General features: G+C 34.4%; 1 protein-coding gene across 2 annotated transcripts in view; it reads left to right on the forward strand.

Moving 5' to 3' along the window:
- Window positions 1-26,617, forward strand: part of LOC118191182 (tachykinin-like peptides receptor 99D) — a 221,636-nt gene that overhangs the window by 53,588 nt on the left and 141,431 nt on the right. For both annotated transcript variants that reach the window (XM_085824769.1, XM_085824773.1), the window contains exon 2: window positions 15,155-15,255. In XM_085824769.1, coding sequence (XP_085680895.1) covers window positions 15,155-15,255 — 101 coding nt within the window. The remainder of the gene's footprint in view (window positions 1-15,154; window positions 15,256-26,617) is intronic.

Raw genomic sequence — 26,617 nt, forward strand, 5'->3', positions numbered from 1 at the left:
TTTATGTGGAAACGCAGCATCAGCCATAGAAGGTCTCTCAATCTCAGAGGCTAATTATGACTCTGCTATAGACATTCTTAAAAATAGATTCGGCCAAAGTGACCTTATTATCAATACACACATTTCTAATCTCTTAAATTTAAATCCCGTTCAAAGTTCAAGTGAAGTGACAAAATTGCGAAAACTTTATGATACAATTAACGTTCAAGTCAGAAGCCTTTTAGCATTCGGTGTGAAACCAGAAACATATTCCAACATGTTTATTCCAATTTTGATGAAAATTGTCCCGAACGATATAACTTTACAATTTCATCGTACAAATACTGAAAATCCTTCAACCTATGACTTAAACAAATTTCTAGACTTTCTCCTATTAGAAATAGAATCGCGAGAAAAGATTAATTCGTTATCCTTTCCACGCAAGTCAAACCCGGAAATGAAAGGTATTAACAGATATCCACCGACGCCGAAACATAAACAAACTGTCACTACACATGAATTTATGGCAGCCGCGTCATCAAATCGAAACTGCATTTTTTGTTTTCAAAACCATGACTCAGAGTCCTGTTTATGCCTTACAGTTAATGAGAAGAGAGATATTTTGAAAAAACAAGCGCGTTGTCTGCTTTGTTTGGCCCCTAAACACAAAATCTCACAGTGCCGGCAACGCCAAACTAAAGTTTGTAAAATTTGCAAAGGTAAACATTCAGAAGCCATATGTTTTAAATCCACTTCGATAGTTAAAAATACACCAAGTGATAAAAAGGATAGTATATTAATTTCGAAAAATGATACACAAACTAAGGAACTGAAAGAAGAAATTGTTTCGGCCGTTTCACATAATGCAAATAATACAATTCTTTTACAGACTTGCACGATAAAAGTTAAAACAGCTAAGGAAAAGGTGTTTGCCAGACTTCTCTTGGATAGTGGGAGTATGAAAAGTTTTTGTGCTCGCGAGTTAGCGGACAGATTAAACCTCGAAGTCATAAGAAAAGAAAAATTGACTGTCTACACTTTTGGGAATACTTCTCCCATCCAAAAAAATTATGACGTAGTTAAATTAACTTTAGAACATAGAAGTTCTCCCGATTCTAGAATAGAAGTTGAATTATTAGTAACTGATCATATATCAGGTGCAGATATTCCACCTCCTAAATCAGAAGAAATTAAGCAAAACAGACAATTAAAAAATTTGCTGCTCGCAGATTTTCCCGACTGTAAAAAACCCATTGCCATTCTAATTGGTGCAGATTATTATTACAACATAGTAATGGGACACGTTAAATACTTAAGCAAAAATCTTGTTGCAGTGGAAACTATTTTCGGCTGGTGCCTACATGGACGAAAAGGTGATGATGATGTCTCTTTAGCTTTCAATGTAGTTGTAGGGGAAGATTTGATTTCCAAACAAATAACAAAATTTTGGGACTTGGAAAACTCAGGACTTATTGATAAGAGGGAAAACTTCGATTCAACTGAAAATGAAGTAGTCGAATATTTCGAATCAAATATAACATATGAAAATTCTCGCTATAAAGTTAGATTGCCTTGGAAACATGACACATCAAATCTAAATAATAATAGGGAAATCGCAGAACAAAGATTTCATCGACTTAGAAAACGATTTAAAAAAGATCCTAATCTATTTTCCGAATACAGGAATGTATTAAGAGATCAGTTAAAACAAAATATTATCGAACCAGTTTCAGAAATTTCAAATGAAGAGGATGTCGTGTTTTACTTGCCACATAGGGAAGTTATACGCGAGGATCGAGCTACAAGTAAATTACGTATTGTTTATGATGCATCATCGCATGCCCCAGGATCCATTTCTTTAAATGACTGTCTACATGTTGGGCCAAATTTATACCCTGAAATATTCGAAATATTGTTAAGATTTCGGTATAATTTAATAGCCTTCACCGCAGATAGAAAACAAGCCTTTTTACAGATTCTCATACATGAAAAAGATCGAGACGCAACCAGGTTTCTGTTTTCCAATTTCCCTAATGATGAAACCATTTCTCCTGATATATATAGGTTCACTAGAGTTTTATTCGGAATAAATAGTAGTCCATTTCTATTAGCCGCTACCATTAAACATCATCTGAAAAAATATAATAAACTTTATCCTACAACGGTTAACTTTTTGAATAAGAACGTATATGTAGATGATGTGATTGGAAGCCAACCAACGATCAATGAAGCATTAACTACGAGTCTAGAATCGGTCCAAATATTTAAAGAAGCAAGCATGCAGCTTCACAAATGGCATAGTAACTCAATACAATTACATGAATTGTGGGTAAAAAAGGGTATCGTTCCAGATGAAAATCCTGAAGATTTTAATAGAGAAAATTTCCCATTTAAAGTCTTAGGTATGGCATGGGATAATTCAAAGGACTTACTATATTTTGATGTTCGGAACTTATTGTCTTTCACATCTAAACCAATAGAAACAAAACGATTTCTTCTACAAGTGTTGGGTCGGATATTCGATCCGATTGGAATTTTAGGACCTTTCACTGTTAGAATAAAGTGCTTAATACAGAAGATTTGGTTGTCACAAATAGATTGGGATGAACCGTTACCTGAAGATTTGTCCTCTGAATGGAGAAAGTGGTGTGAAGAGCTACCTCAAATGGCTGAATTCTCCATCTCTCGTTACCTTTTCATGCACTCGAACATTAATGTCGAAAATCTCGAACTACATTGCTTTTCAGATGCAAGTGTCAAAGCCTATGGTACAGTCGCATATTTACGTTTCACGACAGAAAATAAAGAAATCAAAACGGCCTTTGTCTCTTCTAAAAATAGGGTAGCCCCACTAAAATCCCTTACTTTACCGAGGTTAGAATTAATGGGGGCATTGTTATCAGTTAAGTTAGTCAGCAATATTCTGAAAGCACTGAAATTGAGAATTCCGTGCTATTTTTGGACAGACTCAACAATTACTTATTTTTGGATCCAGAAACAACCTGAAGCCTTCAAACCCTTTGTCAGGAATCGTGTCGAAGAAATACAAAAATTGAGTTCACCTCAAGATTGGCATTATTGCCCAGGTGTCGACAACCCTGCCGATCTCGTATCTCGGGGAACGAAGATTTCCAAGTTAATAAATGAGACCATTTGGACGCAAGGTCCCCAATGGCTTCAACTCCCTCACGAACTTTGGCCAAGATTAGATATTAAAGAAACAATAGATGAAAACAAGCTGGAATACCGAAAGAGATCCGGTGATATACATCAACTTGAATGTACAATCGAAAAAAGTGCAGATGATCTTTTCGACATATCAAAATATAGAAAATTAGAGAAGGTGTTAAGAGTCACTGCTTGCACAACACGTTTCATTAAAAAATTAAGAAAAACTAGCGACATTCAAGGAACTCTCACAGCTGAAGAGTTACGAGAAGCAGAAAACTTCTGGATAAGATCAGAGCAAAAGAAGTTTTTTGCCGAAGAATATGAATCCCTCAAAGAAGGTAATTCGGTTGGAAAAAATTCTCCTTTGTATAATTTTCTTCCTTACATTGATGAAAAGGAAATCATGAGGTTGAGAGGAAGACTGGAATTTTCTGACTTCTCACTAGATAATAAACATCCAATAATCTTACCTAAAAATTCTCGACTAACGATTCTGATTGTAAGCAAAGAACATGAGAAGATAATGCATGGAGGAATTGCTGCGACTTTAGCTAAAGTCAGATCACGCTTCTGGATTCCTAAAGGACGACAGTTAGTCAAAAAAGCATTAAAAGGTTGTATAATTTGCCAAAAATATTTAGGTAAACCAGCAGACCAGATGACAGCACCCTTACCAAAGGATAGAATCCAAGAATCGCCTCCATTTGCAGTCTGTGGAATTGATTTCGCCGGACCAGTTTACGTAAAGAATTCTAAAGACACTCGAAAATCCTATATTGTTTTGTTCGTTTGTGCAGTAACCCGAGCTGTACACTCAGAACTTGTATCAGATATGTCAACAGAATCCTTTTTACTTGCATTTCGCAGATTTTTGAGCAGAAGAGGAAACTGCGTAATCATCTACTCTGACAACGCCAAGACCTTTAAGAGGGCAAAGAAAGAACTTGAGAATTTTTCGAAAGTTTTAAAAGATGACAAATTCAAGAATTTCATTGCCAAAGAAAGAATCCATTGGAAATTTATAATCGAACGAGCCCCATGGTGGGGAGGGTTTTATGAGAGACTTGTTAGATCTGTTAAAGAATGTTTAAGAAAAATCGTAGGAAAAGCATTGTTGACTTTCGAAGAAATGTCTACACTACTTGTCGAAGTGGAGTCAGTTCTTAATTCACGACCTCTAAGTTACGTTTACAACGACAATGACGAGCCGCAACCGTTGACTCCAATGCACTTTTTAAACATTGGACAAACTGATTTGAAGTATCCTTTGACCTTTGCTAGAATCATCGGTAGCGAAACGACAAGAGAAACGCTGTTAAAAAGAAAGCGTTATCAAGAATTGCTGTTTAAACAGTTGTGGTGGAAATGGAAGCAACAATATTTATTAGATCTTAGAACTGCCCATTTCTTGAAGAATCCGCAACTTCAACCAGAACTAAAAGTAGAAGATGTTGTTTTAGTCGAAGGAGATAATAAAAACAAACTCTTATGGAAACTTGGTAGAATCATAAAAATTATTCCTGGACGTGATGGTAAAGTCCGATCATTCGAATTAAAAACTGGTAATGGGATTTTATAACGTACTGTTCAACATCTATATCCTCTTGAACTTTAGATATTTTGAACTTTAACGATTTAGTTATGCTTTTTTCCTTTTTTTGTCTATTAATGATTAAATTGAATATTGTTAGTTAAGTTTGTTCAGTTAAGTGGAAAATATTTTAAAATTTAGTTCATTTATTAGTTATAACATTTATTATTTGATACATGAAGTGTATAACCTGTATTGGAATTGAAGTGTTTGACTAATTAGTATTTTTTTAATATTTTTATAGAACAGTGATTTATGAACTTGATTGTATGTATAACTGAGTTAGATGAACTCTTGTCAGAGTTCAGGTGGGGAGTGTGTTAAGGAATATTCTTTGATATCGCCAAGAGATGGCGTTAGGAGTCCATCTATTGGCTTACTTGACCTTTCCCCTTCTGAACACGTGACTTGAAAAAATATTCTTCTTCTTGAAGGTAGAATTTCGATGCACTACGCAATAGAATTCGATTTAGATTTAAGCTGGAACTATTCAGTTCTTGCCTCTTGAGCATTAAATATTCGATTCAGGCATTTTAGCCTACATTGTATATATGTAAATATTAAGTTTAATTAAAATTTATGGAAAACCCTCCAGGCCATGCATCTCGTCCTTTGGATTATGAGTGATTCGACTTTGATATAGAACTTTCGTTGCATAAATTACTGTTGAATTGAATTTTATGTGGTTTAAGTGCGAGGAACATGATATTTAATGAATAAAGGTAACATACGAGACGTTAAAGAACGCCCCTTTGGGCGTAATATAAAATTTGAAAGTTTTCAGATTTTTTTTTTCAAATTTAAAACACAGTTTTTATAGCCAGGAGGACCCCATTGTTTCCCAGGTTTAAGAATTTAGTCGCTTAAATAATCTTTCTAGACGTAGTGTCGTAGTACTGAAGCAAATTTTTTTTAAAGTAGATGCAGAGATTTATAAAAATTATCTCTTCAATCTCTAGATAAGCAGCAGAAAAACATTTTCTGTAGTCTGCATAGCATGAAAATTTTCAAATTATAAAATATTCAGTAAGCTTTCGAGTTTGCAATCTAAAACATTTACTTTGATACTATTTGCTAAAAGTTCGAAAGCTTATTTATTGATTTACTTTTCTTTTCTTTTTTTTATCAAATTTAACTCAAGACTGGAAGATAAATTGAGCACCTGAAAGGAAAAGCTAATCGGGATTGTGATTGATTATTCTTTATTCTTGAACATAGCAGACCTTAATTTATTAAATTATTTATTATTTTTTTAAATATTTCTTAAGAGTGTCTTCGGTAATTTTGCATGTATGGAACTTATTGTTTTTAATTAAATGTATACAGAATGTTTACGCGTTGGTAAATAATAACACATCTAGAACTCTTAGTTTACAAAAACAGCGATGTAGATTTCCTGATTAATTTAAGGAGAAGCGTTTTGACAGATTTTATTGAACTGACTTCTTCGGCTGCGGATTAACTGAAGAATGAGAACCCTAGACAGAATGAGACCATTCTAAGCAATTTACAAATAGAGACATAGAAAACACATGCGCAGGAAAATAAAGCAAATTACGTATTTATTGAGAGTACAGTGATCTAATATGCCTTTTCTTTGATCTGCGTTTTCCCAGTTTCTAGTGTTACTAGACAGTTATAGGAAATTCGTTAATATATTCTGTTTATAGCACTCGTCTTTCATTTAGCTGCAGTCGAAGAAGTCAGTGCAATAAAAATCACTGAACCCGAAAATGACTGAATTAATTTGCCCGTCGCTGTTTTCTTGCGTATTGTTGCTTATAGATATTTTGAAAAAAAAAATGTGGTGCATTATAATAAATCTCAAGTGTTCTGTCTGACAACCTAGCATATTGACAGGAACAGATTGAAGCAAAGTTCGGCACCCGTATATACATGTTGGCATATTAGGTATCGCCGAGTCTTGCTAACTTTCAGGTTAAAATCCGAATGAAATTCCAAGTCACAGTACCCGGGGGAAGAGTGGTTCCACCAGCCTCTCCAGAGGATTTCGGATTAATTACTCAGATTATTAAGATAAACGCATTAAATTATTATTAATATAATAAATACTACATACATATTAAAGTCAAAATATGGTAGAACATTCTATTGTTTATGTGCCACTGTTGTTATTAATTCGTCGTTATTAATGTCCGAATCCGTAGTCATTTATTTATTTATTAATTTAATTAATAAATTAATTTTAATTTAATTTATGGAATTATGCTCTCAAATTTTAGGACAATTCTAAATAAAACCTAGAGTTTAATGTTTTGGTTGTTTAAATTTTTATTATAATTCTTAGACTATGTTTTATGATAAATAAACTTTAATTGTATCACTAAGTTCCCTAAGTTACATAAAAATGGGGTTACACCCATCTGTACAGTTATGTTTCGGTGTTGAGTAATCCGAAGTTTAAAAACCTGCCTCTTTATAAACGAACATAGTATGTACAATGTCTACGTAAATGAAAATCTTAATCTCACATAATTAAGTGGATTATATTGCGAGTTTTTTTCTTAACTTAAGAATAGAAGTGTCAGTTTTAGTAGATTTATAAATGCTTACTTGTTTAGTTACAGCGTTAAAACATGTCAAAAATTTAAGATTTGGGAAATACTTGTGTAAACATGCGACTGTTTGGAAATTTCAATATTTATTCTGCGATCGAATAATTATAAGGCTTCTTCATTTAAATCCGAACTATACGCATGACTTAAAGTAATGGTTTGCCGGTATCGGATCGAATGTGGAAAGGCTATTTCCCTAAGCATTTCCTAATAACAACATTTCCCAGGTAATTCTTGTCTAGCATTTGGAAACTTTAAAAGGTATATCCTTTTACCTCTTTTGAGCGCGAGCGCTGTTGGAGTTTAGTAAAACTGTCATGCGAATCGGGCAAGTTCTAGTTGTGTGGCTTCTGCATCAGACCGGATTACCTAATTTTCATATATTCTGGTGGTTGCCGTAAGTATGTCGGTGGCAAAGAGCAGAATGACGTATGAAATTTAACCTTCGTAGATTTTACAATTAATACTACTTTAACTTTTAGTACCGTGTATTAATTATTATTTACAATATTTCCCTTGCGATGCAAGAAAAATTTCGAAGTAAAATATGTTCAGTATATACATAGAGTAATTTTGAGTTTAATGTATGGACATTTTTATTTTGAGTTTAACATATAACGTATTTGTTAACACGAGTGAGTCCCCCAGAAGAGATTCTAAGAACCAAAGCAATTCTAAGAAATTAAACGCGCAATCCATTTTGGTCGAAAATAAATGGAATTATTTGTTTTCCTACATAGGATCTAAAATGAAACATACAATTGTTATTATTAGTCCAAAGGGACTTACTCTCTGAAGGACTATTGTTTTTAGTCCAAAGGGACTTTGTCATTGAAAGACTATTGTTTTTGTTGAATATCCATTTCACTTTTCAAACTGTTGCCACCAAATGTCAAAGTCCTGCATTACATTTGAAGAAATTAAATAATGAAGAATCTGCATAAATGTATGTCTATTTCTCGCATTGTGATAAAACAACGGCTAAGAGCAGCCATCCAATTTTGAATGACGTAATCCTAATGCGAATATGGGAATCTGAAATCCCAAATTTGAAAATGAATTCTTATGCTTGAAATTATTGCATCATTCATGGCATATCGTTTTGGTCATATAATGTCTCAGATTTACAAATAAATGATTTAAATTTCACAAAACAATTAAAGACCGCATATCTTCAGAAGCTAGAGATAGAGCGTTATGTGTTGTCACACATATCTTTATCAGTCTTTTTTTCAGTTTATGATAACAGTATTAAGCTTTCTTAATAAGATAACCAACTTTTATATTTGTCATTTTAACCTTATTCATTAAACATAACTTTCTTCGCAATTACGTCACATGAAATTTAACCACAAAGTCATAAAATCTTTAAAATCAACATAACTTAAAAATGTAAGGTAAGAATTAGAACTAATAAGAATTCTATAGTTCTAATTGTTGGCATACATTTTTATATTCTCTCTATTTATGTTTGCTTTACTTTAAAAATAATGTGTAGCGATATTATTTGTTAGCAGCATTCTCTTACATCAAAAGTGAAACGAACACAAAATTGAGGATTGAGGCTCATGCATTTAATTGCTTCAAACGAGAGTTCGTCTTAATAATGAGCTTATTCTCATTCATAGCATAATCATAGGATAATTCTAAGAATACATTTAATGATTCTAAATGCAATATATTATTTTCAATCACGTACCTATTTTAAATATCAAATTTGAGAAGTTTCGAATTATCTCAAAATATATGCTTTACGAAAGTTTGTTCATAGCTTCAAGTAAAGCATGAATAGTGGTTACTTTTTATCATTGGCATACTTTATCACTCTTTATGTGAATGCAGAAAGATTAAATACAGAAAACATAAATTTTCGGAAGTTTCATATAAGATTTATCGTCGTCGAAAGAATCGTCACGCACATGCATGACAAACATCATGCTGAAATAGGAAAAAATGTGTAGAAACCCTTATTTATGCTTGTTAACTGAAAACTCATTATGGAAGTTTTGAATCAAAAACATAACCTTCTTCACCTGTGTATCTAGGCTGGCAGAAGGTTATAGTAAATGCGCTTTTCTTCTTTAAGCGGAGCCTTAAAACTCATGCACGTTTCTTGGATTCAAAGTCCCATTAGTGTAAACAAGACTTTATGGGCTTCAAGTAAAGCACCAATTCCATTGCCAGTTTTACCCAAGGCCCAAGGCGTTTTGCTTCCGGAGTACCTTTGCAAGTAAATGCAATAACCTCCACAACTTCGTTAAGAAAATATTGAATAATTAAGATTAAGCATAGCTAAAGTGAGGAATGAAAGCCGTTAAGGGCTTAAAAACTAGTAATAAATGAGGAGTCCACTCAAGGGACGAGAAGTTCCTTCGTCTTTCAATTTCGCTAAGGAAGGGTCGAGTGACCTGTGCGATAAGAAAGATCGAAGAGATCGCAGGCCCAGTTTTACCCAAAATCTAAACAATTCTTTGTATGAATTCAGGACGCTTAAATACGGAAAGTGGAAATCATTGGAAGTTTCGTGGGAGAAAAAGTCGTCATGCATTTACACGCAGACATATAGACATAATTCTAAAAAGAGAAAAAAAGTATTTATTTAATGAGCACCCTAATTCATGCTTATTTGTTGAACTTTTGTACTGAAAACATTATCTTCCTTACCTTTATATGTATAGATCGGCAAGAAGTAAAAAGAAAAATTTTCTTTGAGTAATAAAACATAAATATTGTGCTTATTCAACTAAAATGAAACATGCAATATTTTTAGTGACATAAGACAACAATTTGGGAGTCAATACCCCACCAGAAGCCCAGCGGATAAGACAAGTTGCACAACAGCAGTCCGACTCAAATTTGAAATTCTGGCGAACGGGCTGGGTATATGGAATTCGCGGTTTCTCTAATGTGTGACGTAACTTGGAACCCAGTTTGCTTTAGAAAGTCCGTAAGTCTTATTTTAAATCGGCACGTTATTAATTTAATTATTTTCTAATACTTCGTTTTTTTCTATCAGCCTCACCAAAATGCAAAAGCTAGGGTGGGATTTGGAAGAGAGACTTCGATGCACCCAGTAAATCTCTTTCTTTCTTCAATTGCCAACCTTAAGTCCAAGCTCGTTTTGATAAGCGTTTTGTAACTTTCATTAATGTGGGGGGGGAAATAATACTAATTGGTTTCTATATTTTGTTTAGCATTTATCTTATTAGATAGAATTTATACTCGAAGATGGAAATTTCTAGCACAAGTAAAAACAAGAAGAGTTTGCAAATGTTGTGATTGATAGATTTAGTTGTGAGTTAGAGCGTTAAAGATGGAGATGAACAAAGAAAAAAATTCGGTATGTTTAACAATTGTAGAATCGGTACTTACTGTCTAGGCATATGATGTCTGTAAACTTACTTCTTTTGTGGCTGTCTAGGGGCTAATAAACTAGTCCAATTTACAAATAACTAGAATATTTAATGGAAATATGAATAGTTACTACAAACTACAAAATGATTACATGTGTAGAAGGATGAACTTACGTAGATGATATTTACAGATGAAGAGAATCGACCGTCTTTTACATGTAAACATCTTTCAGTCGCATCATCGTCTTAATGGCGGAATCGTCTGACTTCTCTCATCAGAAAAGTAAAAGATTTATTCTCACAGCTTGTCGCGTCATCCGATTATAATGAACGATGCCATCCCACACAATTTTACTTCGATAAAGCTGAAACTCAAGTCAGTCGGCTGAAATTGTAAATAGTGTTTATGGTTCCCATACTTTAAGAACCAATCAAGTGCAATTTTGGTTTCGTCGATTCCATTTCGGTAAATTTGATTTGAAAAATGCACCACGCATTGCAAGGCCTATGGTCGAAAATGTCGATGAAACCTTGGAAATGTTTGAATTAGACCGGCTTGAGAGCTGCCGTAGCGTCGCCCAGGAACGAAAGATCGACCACAAAACAGTTTTAAATCATTTGTGTAAAGCTGGGTTCAAAAGGAAGATTGATGTTTGAGTAATCTGAGAATTCTTGGCCAAACGGACGGAACGAAATCGAGCCATTTCTGAAGAGGTTGGTGACTGCCGAAGAAAAATGGGTCACATACGAAAATGTCAAGTGACAACATTCATGGTCGAAGGCCGATTAAGCAGCTCAAATGAGGGGCAAACAAAGATTGACTGTCCAGAAAGCCTTAATGTGTGTTCGGTGGGTTTGGAAGGGAATCATTTACTATGTGCTGCTCCTAAATGACCAAACACTCAATTCGAACTTCTGCTGCCAGCAACTGGACAAATTGAAAGTAGCCAGTATCAAAAGAGGCCAAAATCGGCCAACAGGAGAGGCGTCCTGTTCCACCAGAATAACTCCAGGCCTCACACATCAATGATGACGCACCAGAAGCTCAGAGAGTTTGGTTGGGTTGTTCTTATGCATCCACCTTAGAGTACGGATCTGGCACCAAGCGATTATCATCTGTTTTAATCTATTACAAATACTTTTAATGGTGTGAAATTAGCTTCAAGAGAGGCTTGTGAAAACTAGCAATCTCACTTTTTTGCCACTTGGGACAAGTCATTTTGGGAAAGTGGCATATTGAAACTACCTTCAAAGCAGTAACAAGTCAATCCCGCGAGCGGGCTGGCTGCATGGGCGTTTTCGTGGTTTTCTCCATGTGTAACGTGTATACGAACCAGTTTCTCTTAGAACGTTCTCCCCGAAGGCATTCCTCCTTTTAGGCAAGTAGCCCTAGTGTGCTTTGCCGTAATCTCAATAAACCAAACCAAACCAGTTAAATTTCTCCATTTATTTCGAGAAAATGCGTCCAGGTGTTTATTCGAAATAAAGCGCCATTAAGTATTCTTCGGCCAGAAAATTCTCCCAAGCAAATGACCCAACGTTATCGTTATCAGCTATCTCTAGAAATAGGTATCCTTTAGTATCTTGGCTTTAGAGCTGCCAATACCCAAGCTATCAGCTGGAACAATCGCGGGAATTAGTTGCTCAGATGAATCCCCTTTTCTGTATTCCACTATTTTTTGCTGTATCGAAAATCAAGACATACACGATTGTTTCGATGCTGGGAAACGGAGAAAAGTAATCTCTGCTTAGTAGGAAAACAAAGCAGGGATACAAAAAATGAAGTCTTGAATGATTTCCCTTTCAACTGATATCGAAAGGACGGGAAATATTATTTAATTTCTGCCTATTTATTAAACAGTACAATATGTTTGTTAAAAATGTTCTTTCTAACTTGATTTTTGTTTATTAAAAAAAAAAAAAAAAAAAAAAAAGGAAATATTCGTTTAGTAGAAAATACTAATTTTATAAACCAGGATTGAACTATGGTCATACGAAATGACCGCTGTTCCAGATATTATAAATTTTAATTAAAATAATTTGTGCAAAGGTGTCTGCTAATTAAAACTAAATTACCCAGGGCAGGTGGCGAGGACGCCCCTTTGCTTACTGGCCCACGAGGTTTTCCCCTTCTACTTGCTTAATTGCTTAAAGTAGATTGCAATGATGGAAACCACTGGCGGTACATTTCTTAAGCTCAATAAATAAAGGTGATTTAAATAATGAAAAATTAATTCACATGTCAAAGATCTCATTGTACACAACATTTTCTTGTGTAGATGTTTCCATCATTTTTAAGCTCGCCTTGCAGAGGACCATCCATTATTTTAAATTTTATGTCAGTTCTTTCACGAACTCTTGAACATGCACCATAAAGTTGATCGTGTCGAAATGCAGGCTCAGGTAAAAAAATGCCAACACGCTTAAGCTGTTGGGTCTGAGACTTATTGATGGTCATAGCAAAGGCAAGTTTTACAGGAAATTGTCTACGTCTCAATTGAAACGGCATTCAACACATTGGCTAGTACAGTTACGCAAGCAACCAATAAACTATCGGCGACAAACAGACATTTAAGCTGCATATATATATGGGGTGAAGTAGCATTATCTCCTCTGAAACGGCTGGCTCCCGGGCTTAGCGAAGCACACCGTTGGATTCCGCAGGTCTGTGGCACGCCAATTTGACCATTTGCATCTTCGTGGGACTTTAATTAGCCGAGATATTAATTAAAAACTAATTTTCCCTTACGTTTTCCTTACATTTTTCACTTTCTTTCTTGGGTTTTCCCTATTAGAGGGATTTGGCTACGTGCCAAATTCTTTTTTCTCGAAAATCTACGGAACGGCGCCGAGTTGAAATTCGAGACGTGTGTCTTCGGATTCCAAAAAATTCTCGGACTCCATCAATACCGTTCTCATCTTCGTACGACTTTAATCGGTTGAGATATTAATTAAAAACTGCGGAAACGTTAATTTCGGCGCTCATTTTTCCGAATGGCAACAATAAACTATCGGCGACACACACTTTAGCCGCTTATATATATTTCTATAATTACCTTTATTTCCATATATATATATATATATATAAATACAAAAGGAAACATAATAAGAGGGTAAGATTAAAAGCAAAATTTCATACCAGTCTTGCGCTATAGCTGCAGGATTGAAGTAAAATAGACTTAAAGATTCTAACGTTAAAAGTAAACTGGAGTGAAAGCAAGGTTATTTCTCAACAATATTAATATTAGCAATCGTGTTTAAAGGGTTTAACACCATATACACACGTAACAAAATTAAAGTAAGAATTCATAACAGTACAAACTCTAAAAATGGAAATGAAAATGCAAAAGGGGAAAAAATACAAAATAATAAAAATATAAAAATAAAAATTAATCTCCTTTTAGTGAAACTCCAATTCAGAACTCATCGGGGGAAATGAATTAAAGCTTCATAAAAGTCGATTAATATGTTTCGAAAGCGTGTTTTGTTCTCCTGGTTCATTTGTGATCAAAAACCGAAAAAATAATCCATTACATTTTCATTTAAAGCACTAAAATTCATATAGCACCGAAAATTCGAATCTCAAATGTACCAGCATTTTCCCTACACGCTGTTAAGTTTAGGATTGTGTATCCATACATCGCCAATAGATGGCGGTAGTGTTTGTTTGTAAAAAGAAACTGTGATGTCAATTATGTATATGTATCAGTTCGTCTTTGGTGTTCGTAAATAAATGTTGTGTGGAAGAACGCTCCTCTGTTTATTACTTTAACTGCGATCCAGTCTGATTTATCAGAGATTTACACATATTTTGTTTACACGCCTTCGAAACACTTGGTAAAACGAATAAAACAAAACTTAAAAAAAATCAAATTGGTCTAAAAGCATTATATGCAGATCCGAAATTCAAAAGCAAATAAATATAAAGAGTAAAACAAATAGACTTTAAACCAAACTGCCATTTAAACAACACTAAAAAATTGAGTGGTTCCCGATTATGCTAACTGATCGTTTAATGACAAAAAAAAAAAAAAAAAAAACACTTTTTCACAAAGTTTCTTTAAATAATAAAATCAAATCTGAGCTTTATCAGCTGAACACTTGAAACCGATTGGAAACAAAAATTGAAAAAAGCAAATTTACTGAAATCTGAAATCTTAGGACGACCTTCTAAACGATGACGATATTATATATATGTATATTTAGAAGCTTATATCCTCTGAACGCTATATATATATCGTTTAGCACTGTCAGGCAAACGGGAAAAAAATTATGCGCAATTTAAGTCCGGCTTTAATTCTGAGACACTGTATATATATTAGCGATAGAACTGATATTTCTTACCTAATTGCTTTAAGTTATAAACTACTGCAACTTCAAGCAGTTCATATGTTATAGCAATCTTTTAATGTATAATGTTTATAAGATTGCTGTTAAGGCGCTTTAATTTGAAAGTAAAAGAAATCCTTTATATTTTCTTTCAGGTTATTAAAATGCTGGCCATTGTAGTTGCACTGTTTGCAGTATGTTGGCTGCCTTTCCAGACATACAATGTACTCCAAGAGGTGTTGCCACAGATCAATGAGTAAGTGCATAAATGTTTTCTTTTACTAATCTATAGGAGAACCAAGGTTCTTTTGTTTTGCTATTTTAGTGTGTCAAACATGCTTAAACCTCCAAGCATTTGGTGTTTGGCCTTGAAAATGTAAAGTTACTCCAAATGCAATGAATTACACCCTTCATTTTGTAACTTGATTTCTTTTGCTCTAATATAGGTCCAGTATGAAATTTGAGCCATCAGGGTCTGGTAGACGCTATCGTGTGTAACGAATTAGAAAGCTGTCCTTCTATGCGGAATTTTATGTTCATAACCCTTCGATTCCTCCAAATACTGTTTTATTTTTATGTTATGTTGCCAAGCACTTACCACATACTCGCCTTATCAGTATTGCTACCGTAAAAATTATAAGATTTTATTTTACACCGTCCTTTCATTTAATTAAATTTCAGATTGTTATCATTTGATGTGACTTAAGAATTTATATTTATCTTTCAAATATTATTAATTATTTATTGCTTAACACTCTGAGCGATTAAGAAGCCTTAAAACATTTCTTAGTAATTAAAATTTTTATTTCGCCTTTTAATAATGTGTCTAACTGATACAAATGAAATCCATTTAATTTGTAACATTTCTGATATGTAATTTGTACGAACATTTGCAGCAATATTGTAATTGGTAAAAGCTGATGCTGAATGTTTTTCCCAAGTTTTATATAGTATAATTAAAGTTTAGCGATAATTTTTTTTAGTTATCCTATCTTTTTTTTTTTATGAGAAAAGCACTTGAAATTTTTCAGAATAAGTAGAGGCCAAAATACTGATATATGTTTTACTATACATACACATACACAGGCACATGCAAGTACATATTCATAAATAAAACACTGGGCAGTCACCTTAGTACTGTAGACTCATTAGCGCATATTTGAATTCAGAAAACATGAAACATGAGCAATGACCTTCCTCTCGAACCTGGACCTCTCAAATACGCGTCTAGTGTGCTAACCATTACACCACCAAAGCATGCAGAAAGGAGGGAGAAAATACTTTGAATGAAATGAAAGTACTTTGAAAATGAGACAAGAGGTGTGCCAAGTTATTTGTGGCCGCAATATTTTTTATTAAAATAAAGAAGAATATTTAATTTACCTCGGTTGTCAGTTTCCTATTCATTTTGGATCAACATTTCAGCATTCTCCGGAATCAAAATTCTTGCATTTCATTATGGATCTACAATCTACATTTCGATACTTCATTAATATTTCTAAAACATCATATTACCAGCTTGTTGTATTAAAATGCATGATTGGTTTATTACAATGAGTCGAAGGGGATTTAATCTGTGCCATATCTATAATTTTCTTCTGTATATCTAATGAAACGCATTTTGATGCAAATCTGTGTCATGCCTATTTGTAATATGCAAGTTCATAACCGAAGCGCTACATTATATGCCATCAATATTGCAATGTCGTTTTCATTATATATGTATATTTTAAAAAAAAAGAGGCAAAAAAGCTCAAAATATTTGTATTATAATATGATGTTAGAAACATCTTTTGCTAATTGGACCAAGGTACAAATGCTCATAAAAATTATCAACCGTATATGATGCAAATTAAATGACTTGATATCTATGTATTGTAAACTGAAGCAGTTAGGCAGACTGTTAAAAATGAAACAAAGATTTCAATTATAAAGAAAGGCGTTTGCTTTTTTAATTCGCTTGTAGGGTTTATATTTATTTTAACTAACATTTATTTTAAGTTTAAGCTATCTTTCCTGTCAAGCCTTTACTTTTCCCTAGAATTGCCACTGCCAGAGTATGTAAATTGTAGTAAAACGCGCAGTCTATTCAAATTTTAGCAGAAGTAAGTTGAGTTGAAATAGAAGGGAAACGAGTTTGTATGTGTGCTTCTTGAATCGCGAGCGTGAAGGTTGCTAGGTAGAAATTTAAGAACCGCGCGTTTTGGCCTGTGTGCCTATTTCGGCAGTTCGTTGAATCTTCAACTGCTTAATCAGTAAGCTTGCTGAATCTCAGCTGTATCTTAGAACGCGGTTAAGTTAGTTACGATTTTAGAGCCTCGTAGGTAGTGATCTCGTTATTTATTCATCCTGTCATTTATTTTTAGTTTCACATTTCTGTTTTGTTAAACCGCCGGGTCGGCGTAGTTTGTGAGCGTTAAGTGAACGCAGCTGTTATTTCTAAAGTGGAATAAAAAGGGATTGAAACCCTTCTTACGAGTTTGTGTAATTTACAGTTCATAACAGTCACTACTACGATTGCTGACAAGTTGGGGCCTCGCAATACTATACGCTCAATTAAGAAACTGTACATTTATGATCCTGCCTGAAAAGTTTAAACTCTTACGGTCCCCAAACCTTTAAAATACTTCACTAAAGACGTTTTTAACGTCAGAAGAGTGACGATTTATTTATTATTTATGTTATTTATTTTGAATTATATTCACAATGTATGAGAGTGCAATTTATTGATATTCAGTCAACCATTTTTGCCAAAGGAAAGCAATGGTGCCAAGAGGCGAGTTATAGCCAATGATAAATGCGATTCAGTTTTATCCAATAAACGTGCCACACGTGATTCTATGTGATTCTTAATAAGAGCTTCTAGGTTTTGCAGCAAAGCTGTTGCTATTTTAAATCACGTTATAGCTCTGCCATGTAAAAAATGTTTAAAATTTGAGATTTACTAACTACGGAACAGGACACAATAGAATCTTTGCAAAGGTATAGAATCTTACCGTCATTCAAGAAATGCTTTAGTAGTCACATATTGCGTTTTTTTACAAACACAAGTTCAATAGTGTTATAATATTAAAAGTTGTCAGAAACGAATGTCCATTCGGAAAGAAACGTTGTTTGGTGGTTGAACTACTTCATTTGTGACTGCATTAAGATTCATTTACAGCTGTCTTAATGCATTATTTAGTATAGAATGCAGGAAAGAAGATTAGAATTGAAAGGCAAGATTATTATCAGTTGGAATAATTCTTTAAGGGAAGTTTATATACACAGACGTTTAGCAAGGCCAAAGAAAAAATCGGAGGGACCAACCTCATTGTCAAGATTGATGAGAGTCTTTTCTCAACACAAAGAAACCATGCAGGAAAAATAGCCTGCGATCAATGGTCGTTTGAAGGCTTTTATAAGGAACGAGTGTTTTATGGTAAAAGTTTCAGGTAGGAAGGTAATATCGCTTATTCATGCGATAAAAGCTAACATTAACAAAGGTTCTACAATATACTCTACTCACAGAAGACTTATAAATGTGACTGGCAATTTAGAACATTTCAAAGTGAATTACTGGTATAAATTTGTAGATCCAGACACCGGAATACATACATAAAGCATTCAGCGATTGTGGGTTTCGGCCAAATAATGAAATAAAAGACAATGTGGGACAGCAGGATATAGCTTAGATTCTTACATAGCTGAGTTCATGTGGCGTCATCTTCATAAAACAAAAGACATATTTGTTTCTATTTAGCGAACAATCGCAAATTTTATGCCGCCTAAATGATTGGTGGTCGTGAAGTTTGTAGGATTTTAGCTAACCTTTTATGATCGACTAGATTTTTCGTAAGTACCGAAATATCTATCGTAAGCCCCACCAAACTACAACTCATCTTCCAAAACAAAGCAGTATTTTTATTCTTGAAATATGATTTGCAATATCATACCTCAACATTATTTTTAAACAATCAATAACTTAATTTTATGGGAACAAAATGGACATAATAATTTGGAGGCAATATTTAAATGCTGCCGTATTTTATACTCGTACTAGTTAACGAAAGACAAATAATTATTTATTATGAGGTATTTTCTCCCTTTTCACCATTCTTTCGGGTGTATTTGGAAGCATAATCGACGCGTATTCGAGAGGTTCAGGGTTCGAATCCAGGGACGGCATTGCTCATCTTTCTTGTCTTCTGCTTCAAATGACTTTATAACATATCTGTGATTTACGGCATGCCCCTGTTATTTTGAGAACTTGTAGTGGATATCAGAACAGCAGAAAGATGATGACTTAGAGTTTTGAGAATATGTAACTTGGTTTACTATGATATTATAACTTGGATTTTATCTACTTTTGTAATGTTGTGTATTTTCTGTTTACTTATACGTATTTATATTTAGCATACTTTGCATTAAGACTTTATGTTTGTTTGTAGAGACATTAGGTATTTTTTAGAAGCAGGCAAAATGAAAAATGAGCAATCGCCTTCTTCGGGAATCGAACCATGGACCTCTGGAGTACCAAGCCAGCGTGCAGAACCACTACACCACGAAGGCACGCTAGGAACGAACGAGGTAGAAATACTTTATATACTCCCCCTTTTGAAGAACGACTGGGTTTTTTAGAAGACCCAATCGCCAAATCCTGGATGGGAAGAATAATCATCCACCATCCTTTTAGTTCGGGCGCCACTGTAGAGACATTAGGTGTTATTTTTCGGGGGGGGAGCAGGAAAGAAGAAAAATGAACAATCGCCTTCGCCGGGAATCGAACTACGGACCTCTGGAATACCGGCGCAGCGTGCAAAACCACTACACCACGAAGGCACGCTAGGAAGGCCAGAGAAATACCTTATATATTAATCGTTTATTTTATTTAATTTCGAATGTTTGGCCACTTATTGTGTTTGTAGCTGTTGATGTCATATAATATACTGAGATCTTTTATTCTGAGCCGACCGAAGCTGTAAGGATAACTCAAACATTATAGCTGGAGATACAAGCAGAAATTCTTCTAAATGCTCTCGTATCCGTTGATGTAATATAATGTGCAGAGGTCTTTTAATTCTGAGCCTGTCGAGAATGGAATCGTAAGGATAACTCAAGCATTAGAACTAGAGATACAGCCCGGAATGCTCTAAATTGGCATTGGTGACAGCTTTTATTGCTAAGTTAGCGGCATTTGACATTTTAATTTAGAGACGTTCCAAATTGGCTTTGGTGACAATTTTTATTGCTAAGCTAGCAACATTTCACATTTTAAGTTGGAGACGTTTTGGAAGTTTTCGCGAAAAGCATTTTCGAAGAACTAACAGTATTTTTTCTCGAAATTTCCAGAGATATTTATCCTTTCTTCTTGAGAAAAGGCATACATATGAAGTTGCGTTGCTTGAAAATCAGAACGTAAATTCAGAAACGTAAGTGTGTTTGCTAATGAATGTGTAGCTTGGTAATTATTTCTTTAGAGATAGTGAACAAATTCGTTGATCTGAGATTTTCCTTTTATGTTACGGAGGATTTCGTATGTCTTTGCTTTTCTCCTCGAGATATTAATAGCTGTTTATCTTGATTGTAAGCGACCCCAAAAAGGTTTAGTTTTTCTCTTCACCTGCTCTAGTTATTTAAGGAGATCTCATCACACTCAGAGCATCTAGCAATGTATATAATTTAGCAACACCCTACATAAATGATGCATATCGATTTTTACCAAATGGCATAACGAATTTGTACAGCTGTAAGTTAAAGACGTAGGAAAAGGTAGTTGATGGTTTCGCCATTTTTATCGAATGATAAGGTGTCATCTCTGGTTATTGGTCTTCCCGTTAGCTGCCTATGACAAACAACACTGATACGTTTATGTAACAAACCCTGGTAAGCTGACAGTCTATTTTAAAATATATTTCACATTTTACTCTTATACTTTCTCAAGTTTTTATTCTTTCTAGAGAATCATCCACTCATCTTTTTTATAAAAGTATCCGCCGTAAACATCATGGACAAAACGACGCCGAGAAAACAAGGCAGTCGTAGTACAAAACATCGTGGGAGAAAAGAAAGCAAAGAGAAAAAATCGTAGTTCTAAAACATAGGGATATAAAATACTATCACTGAAAATAAAGAGGTTAAAAAACTTCGCAGTTTAAAACCATCGTCGTAGAAAATATCGTGGTAAAAAATAAAGCACTTACAAATCATCGCATGGCGAGAACATCGCAGACGTGCGTTTCGCAGGCTTCAAAAGTTATAACTGCATATCCCCATTATGATTTGTGATCGTTTTGTTTCTAATCTTTTGTAGACTATATTTTTCATGAAAAAAGATTGATTTATTAATGACCTTTGTTAGTTAAATATGTAAGTTTAAAATTTTATTAATTGCTATAGGTGGCATTATTCTTCTCATTTTCAGTTTTTAAATGAATGCTTTCCTTCATACGTTTTCAGCAAAAAGTTATTACTTAATTTAAAAATATGAAATATAAAAGTAAAAACATTCCTTTTTCCTTCTTACGCTCACAAATCTTTATTCGAATATGCATTTACGACTTTTGAAGCCTGAAAAACGCATGTTTGCGTTGTTATTATCATGCAATGATTTGCAAGTGCTTTATTTTTTTACCACAATATTTTTGACGACAATGTTTTTAAACTGCGAAGTTTCTGAATCATTTTACTTTTGGCGACGATATTTTGTACCGCGATATTTTTAGAACTACGATGTTTTCTCTTTGTTTCTTTTTCTCCCACGATGTTTTGTACGACGACATTTTGGCCTTGCGTTTTTTTTCCCACGACGTTTTCGTCTGTGATGTTTTCAGCTGCAAACTTTTAAATTGCTGCTTTGTTTTTCATTCGAAAGTGAAACGAGTTTTATACAAATGTACAAACAGTAAAAGTCTATTAATTTTTTTTGGATAAAGAGATGTATTAATAAACTATATCTTCATTGGGACTTGAACATGAATCTTCTAGTTGCTAAATAGGTGTGCTATATTATTAAAATGTGTGCGCGTCTGTCTGTCAGCTTGTATTTTGGGGTATCATCTTCTCCGAAACGGATGGTAGTTCAGTTTCAAGAGAAATTCCCCGGGATTGCAAAAATTCGTGAGAAGCTACTTCGACTATTCTCATTGTTAAAAAATTAACTTAATAATTTTTTATTTTCTTTAAAGGTTTTTATTTCAATGGGAATATCAAAATTCAGCCTACCTTTTCTTCCCGGGGTGACTGCATATCTTTCGATGTTGAATCAGCGTTCAATGAAAAACACCGTAACCACAGTAAAAGGCCACATTTAAACAAACGCTAGAACGAACTTTTAACTGAAATTTGTCCATGGTGAGTAATGGGCTAAGTGAATCCATGAGGACGACCGTGTCGTCTGCATATTTCAAAATTTTACAGTCAAGTAATACAATTATTTTCTTGCGAGAAATAGCATCTTCACACTTGACTTGAAACGTTCTGCGTTTAAGATATGAAATAAGGAGCTGGATGAAACTGACTGGAAGCAGAAAGTTGCTAAGTTTGTGGATTAGTCCTGCATGCCACACTCGATCGAAAACTTTTTCGAAATTGAGGAAGCACGCAGCGACTGCTTTCCTTTTCTGAAAATTATTTGCAACATATTCAACAAGGTTCAGAACTTGAAGAGTGGTTAAAGTAATACAATTATTTTTATGCGAGAAATAGCATCCTCACACTTGACTTGAAAAGTCCTGCGTTTAAGATATGAAATAAGGAGCTGGATGAAACTGACTGGAAGCAGAAAGTTGCTAAGTTTGTGGATTAGTCCTGCATGCCACACTCGATCGAAAGCTTTTTCGAAATTGAGGAAGCACGCAGCGACTGCTTTCCTTTTCTGAAAATTATTTGCAGCATCGACTTATTTTTTATCGACTTATAATTACCTGGAAATACTTTGACACAGTAAAAAGTCTCAACGAATTGAATAAGATTTTGACTTTGTCAGCTCTTAGAATTGTTTACATGAGTTCATTCTTTCTTAGCATCGAATACCAGTCGTTTTGTTTTACTTAATCTGTTGCCACAAACACACGGCAAAATTTAAAAAAAATCCATTACGAATTAAACATGTGGCGCGAGGGCAGCGCCATCTATAGAAAAAGATAAAATAAAGCATAGAAATCCCACCCCCGGCCTGAACACTCAAGTTCAGGTATGACTACTTAGGAAGAGGATAGCATTTGGAAATTGGACGTCGATAAAGTCCAGTTTACTTTTTTCCTTCAACAACTCGAACTACTCCGTCTTTTCCAGGAAAAACTGTGATTCTTCCAAGATTCCACTTAAAAGAAGGAAGAGAATTCTCTTTGAGATAAACCAAGTCATTCACTTGAATATTGTTTGCACGCAAAGTCCACTTTTCTCGTAGTTATAGTTGATTCAGATATTCATTCTGCATCTTGACCAAAACTGATTACGAAACTGTTGAATCAGATGCCATCTTGACTTTAAGCAAAGAGACTTTGTTGGAGCTTTCTCAATAAAGGAAGTTACAGGAGCACCTATTAAGAAGTGTCCTTTAGTAAGCGGTTCTAAATCCTGAGGATCTGAAGAAAGAGGAGTCAGTGGCCTAGAATTTAGACAAGCTTCAATCTGTATTACTAGAGTGGTAAGTTTCTCAGAAGTTAAGATAGCTGACTTGCAAACTTTCAATAAATGCTGCTTTGCAGATTTGATTCCAGCCTCCCACAGTTCTCCAAAATGTGGAGCTGAAGGTGGGATAAAATGCCATACAATAGATTCTTGAGCTGCAAAGTTTTGAATTTTAGCAGAATTGAGAAGCACTAATTGGTCTTTTATGTAGGTTGCTGCTCCTCGAAAATTCGTTGAGTTAGCAGAATACAGATTTACCGGCCTCCTACATCTAGAGATAAACCGTCTTAAAGCCGATTGAAAGGCATATGTTGATAAGTCTGAAACAACCTCGAGATGAATTGCTTTAGTGGCAAAGCAAATAAAAAGAGCAATGTACGATTTAATTCTTACTCTGTTGCGTGTCGGGTTAGGTTTTGTAATGAATGGTCCACTAAAATCAAGTCCAACGTTAAGAAATGCTCTTCCAACACCAAATTTACTATAAGGCAAGTCTCCCATGATGGTATGGCATGGTTGCGATTTCAGTTTTAAGCAAGTCAAACATTTAGATAGAATTCGTCGGACTGCATCTCTTCCAGAGAGTATCCAATATTTTTGCCGGATACAACAAAAAGTAAGTAGAGGACCCCTATGTAAATGCATTTCGTGATAATGTATCAATAGAGTAGTGAAATGATGATTCTTTGGCATAAGAATCTGATGCTTTTGATTGTGATCTAAGTTCGAGTTTGTTAACCGTCCTCCTACTCTAATAATTCCCTCTCCATCAAGGAAAACATTCATTGGAATCAGTTTACTATTTTGAGGCAAGGATTGTCTCTTTTGTAAGTAGTTGTACTCAAGCTTGAATTCTGATTTTTGAATGAGCTTAATTATAGATTTAGTTGCTTCTTCGAGTTCTCCAGGTGATAATATACCTTTGATCGTTTTACTCTGAGTTTGTATTTGGCAATTTCTAATGAATCTTAAACACGACGAAATTATTCTAATGCATTTTGAAATAATTTCTAACATAACAGTAATTTCAGGTGTATCTGAAGGGGAGATTGGAGAGATTGATCAGGTGAGATTGACTGACAGAAACGATTTCTTTTCTTCGCATCTGATATCATCTACACATGCTTCCTGTGGATCTCTAGGCAGAACGAGCATATTATGCTGATACAACCATTGAGGACCATGCCATCACAAAGTGTAACTTTTCAGTTTTAATGCAGAAATACCTCTGGAGGCACAATCTGCTGGATTTTCTTGACTTTTCACGTAATCCATGAAGCTTCTGAAGTTGAGTCTTGAATTTTTGATATTCTATTAGCAACAAAACTTCTTCACTTTTGAGGAGATGAACTAAGCCAATCTAAAACTATTTTTTAGTCTGAATGTAAAATAGTCTGATAAATGAGAATATTCTTTCTTAAGGATGTTGAAATAACTTTATAGAGTCTGGAAAGAAGAAGCGCTGCACTTGGTTCGAGTCTTGGCAATGTTATTGTCTTTACAGGAGCAAGTTTTGTTTTTGAAGTAATCAATGAAACGTGGAATGTTCCATTTTCGAATATTGTTCTTAGATAAAACACGGCAGCATAGGCACAGACGCAACGCAAAAGCCAATTAACTGAATATTTTTAATAGAACTGTTTTTCATCATGAATCGTGAAAGCGTGATTTCAGCTAAATGTTCTATTTGAGATTTAAAGAGATTCCATCCTTCGGAAATATCATTAGATAATAAATCATCCCATTCAATATTTTTCTTCCATAAATGCTGCTTTAAGATTTTTAATAGAATCGTTGTAGGTGATAAAAATCCAAGAGGATCATAAAGTTTCGCGATAGTTGACAGAAGTTGACGTTTTGTTAAAACACCATCCATAGGTGGGTTTATTCTAATTCTGAATACATATTCTTTAGCATCACAAATGATTCATAGAATTGTATGGATTTGACTTTCATCACTCTGCCAAAGGTCCGTTCGGTTTTCTTAGATCTTGGGGTAAAAATTCAATGACTGATGGTTCATTAGATACCCATTTTCTTATTAGAAAACTGCCTTTCTTTATTAATTAGATAATTTGTGAGACTAACTGTTTTGATTCCCCTTTATTCTTCGCTCCAGTGAGAACATCATCTACATAGGTATTTTTCAGTATGACTCTCGAAGCTTCTGGAAAACTCGTTTGTTCCTCTATGACAAGTTGTTTTAATGTACGAATAGCCAAATATGAAGCACAAGAAGTGCCATACGTAACTGTCAAAAGTTGGAATTCTTTAAGCGGTTCTTCAGAATTTTCTCTCCAAAAGATTCTTTGGAAATCAGCGTCATTTTTATTGAGTAGGATTTGTCGGAACATTTTCCAAATATCTCCTGTGAGTGCGATACAATGAGCTCTAAGTTTCAATAGGATGTCAAACAGTTCATTTCGAAGTTTTGGATCAGTATGGAGAACATCATTTAAAGAAACTCTTGAATCAGACTTTGCAGAACCGTCGAATACTTCGAGTTTCACTTTGATCTCTAGTAACTCCAAAATGAGGTAAATAGAAAAGCTCTGACGATGATTTTAAAAAATCGACACTTGGAACAATCTGCATATGATTCGTCGTTAGATATTCCCGCATGAAATGTGTATATTGAGTTTTAAGCTCTGGATTCTGTTGAATTTTTCTTTCCGAGGAAAGGAACCGCTTCTTAGCTTGATTTCTTGAATCACCCGACATTCTTAAACGGGATACTGACAACAAATCTACCATCAGAATTTCGACCAGTGTGATTTAAATAAAATGCCTCGACATCTTGCTCTTCATCATTCAGTGTAGTCACTTCTGGAATCTGTTCGACTTCACAGAATTTTTTCATTAAATTTTTAATGTCTACTAAAGCATGACAATTGATTAAAGAATTCTGAATTCTACTTGAAACGGATACCCTTCCTGAAATGAGCCAACCCAATTTTGAATTTAGAGCGGATGGTTGGTTTTGATTTCCCATTATCTTTCCAGTT

Source organism: Stegodyphus dumicola, chromosome 1 (assembly GCF_044657685.1).
Source record: "Stegodyphus dumicola isolate Sdum_Otavi_A_Nest chromosome 1, ASM4465768v1".
NCBI lineage: Eukaryota > Metazoa > Arthropoda > Arachnida > Araneae > Eresidae > Stegodyphus > Stegodyphus dumicola.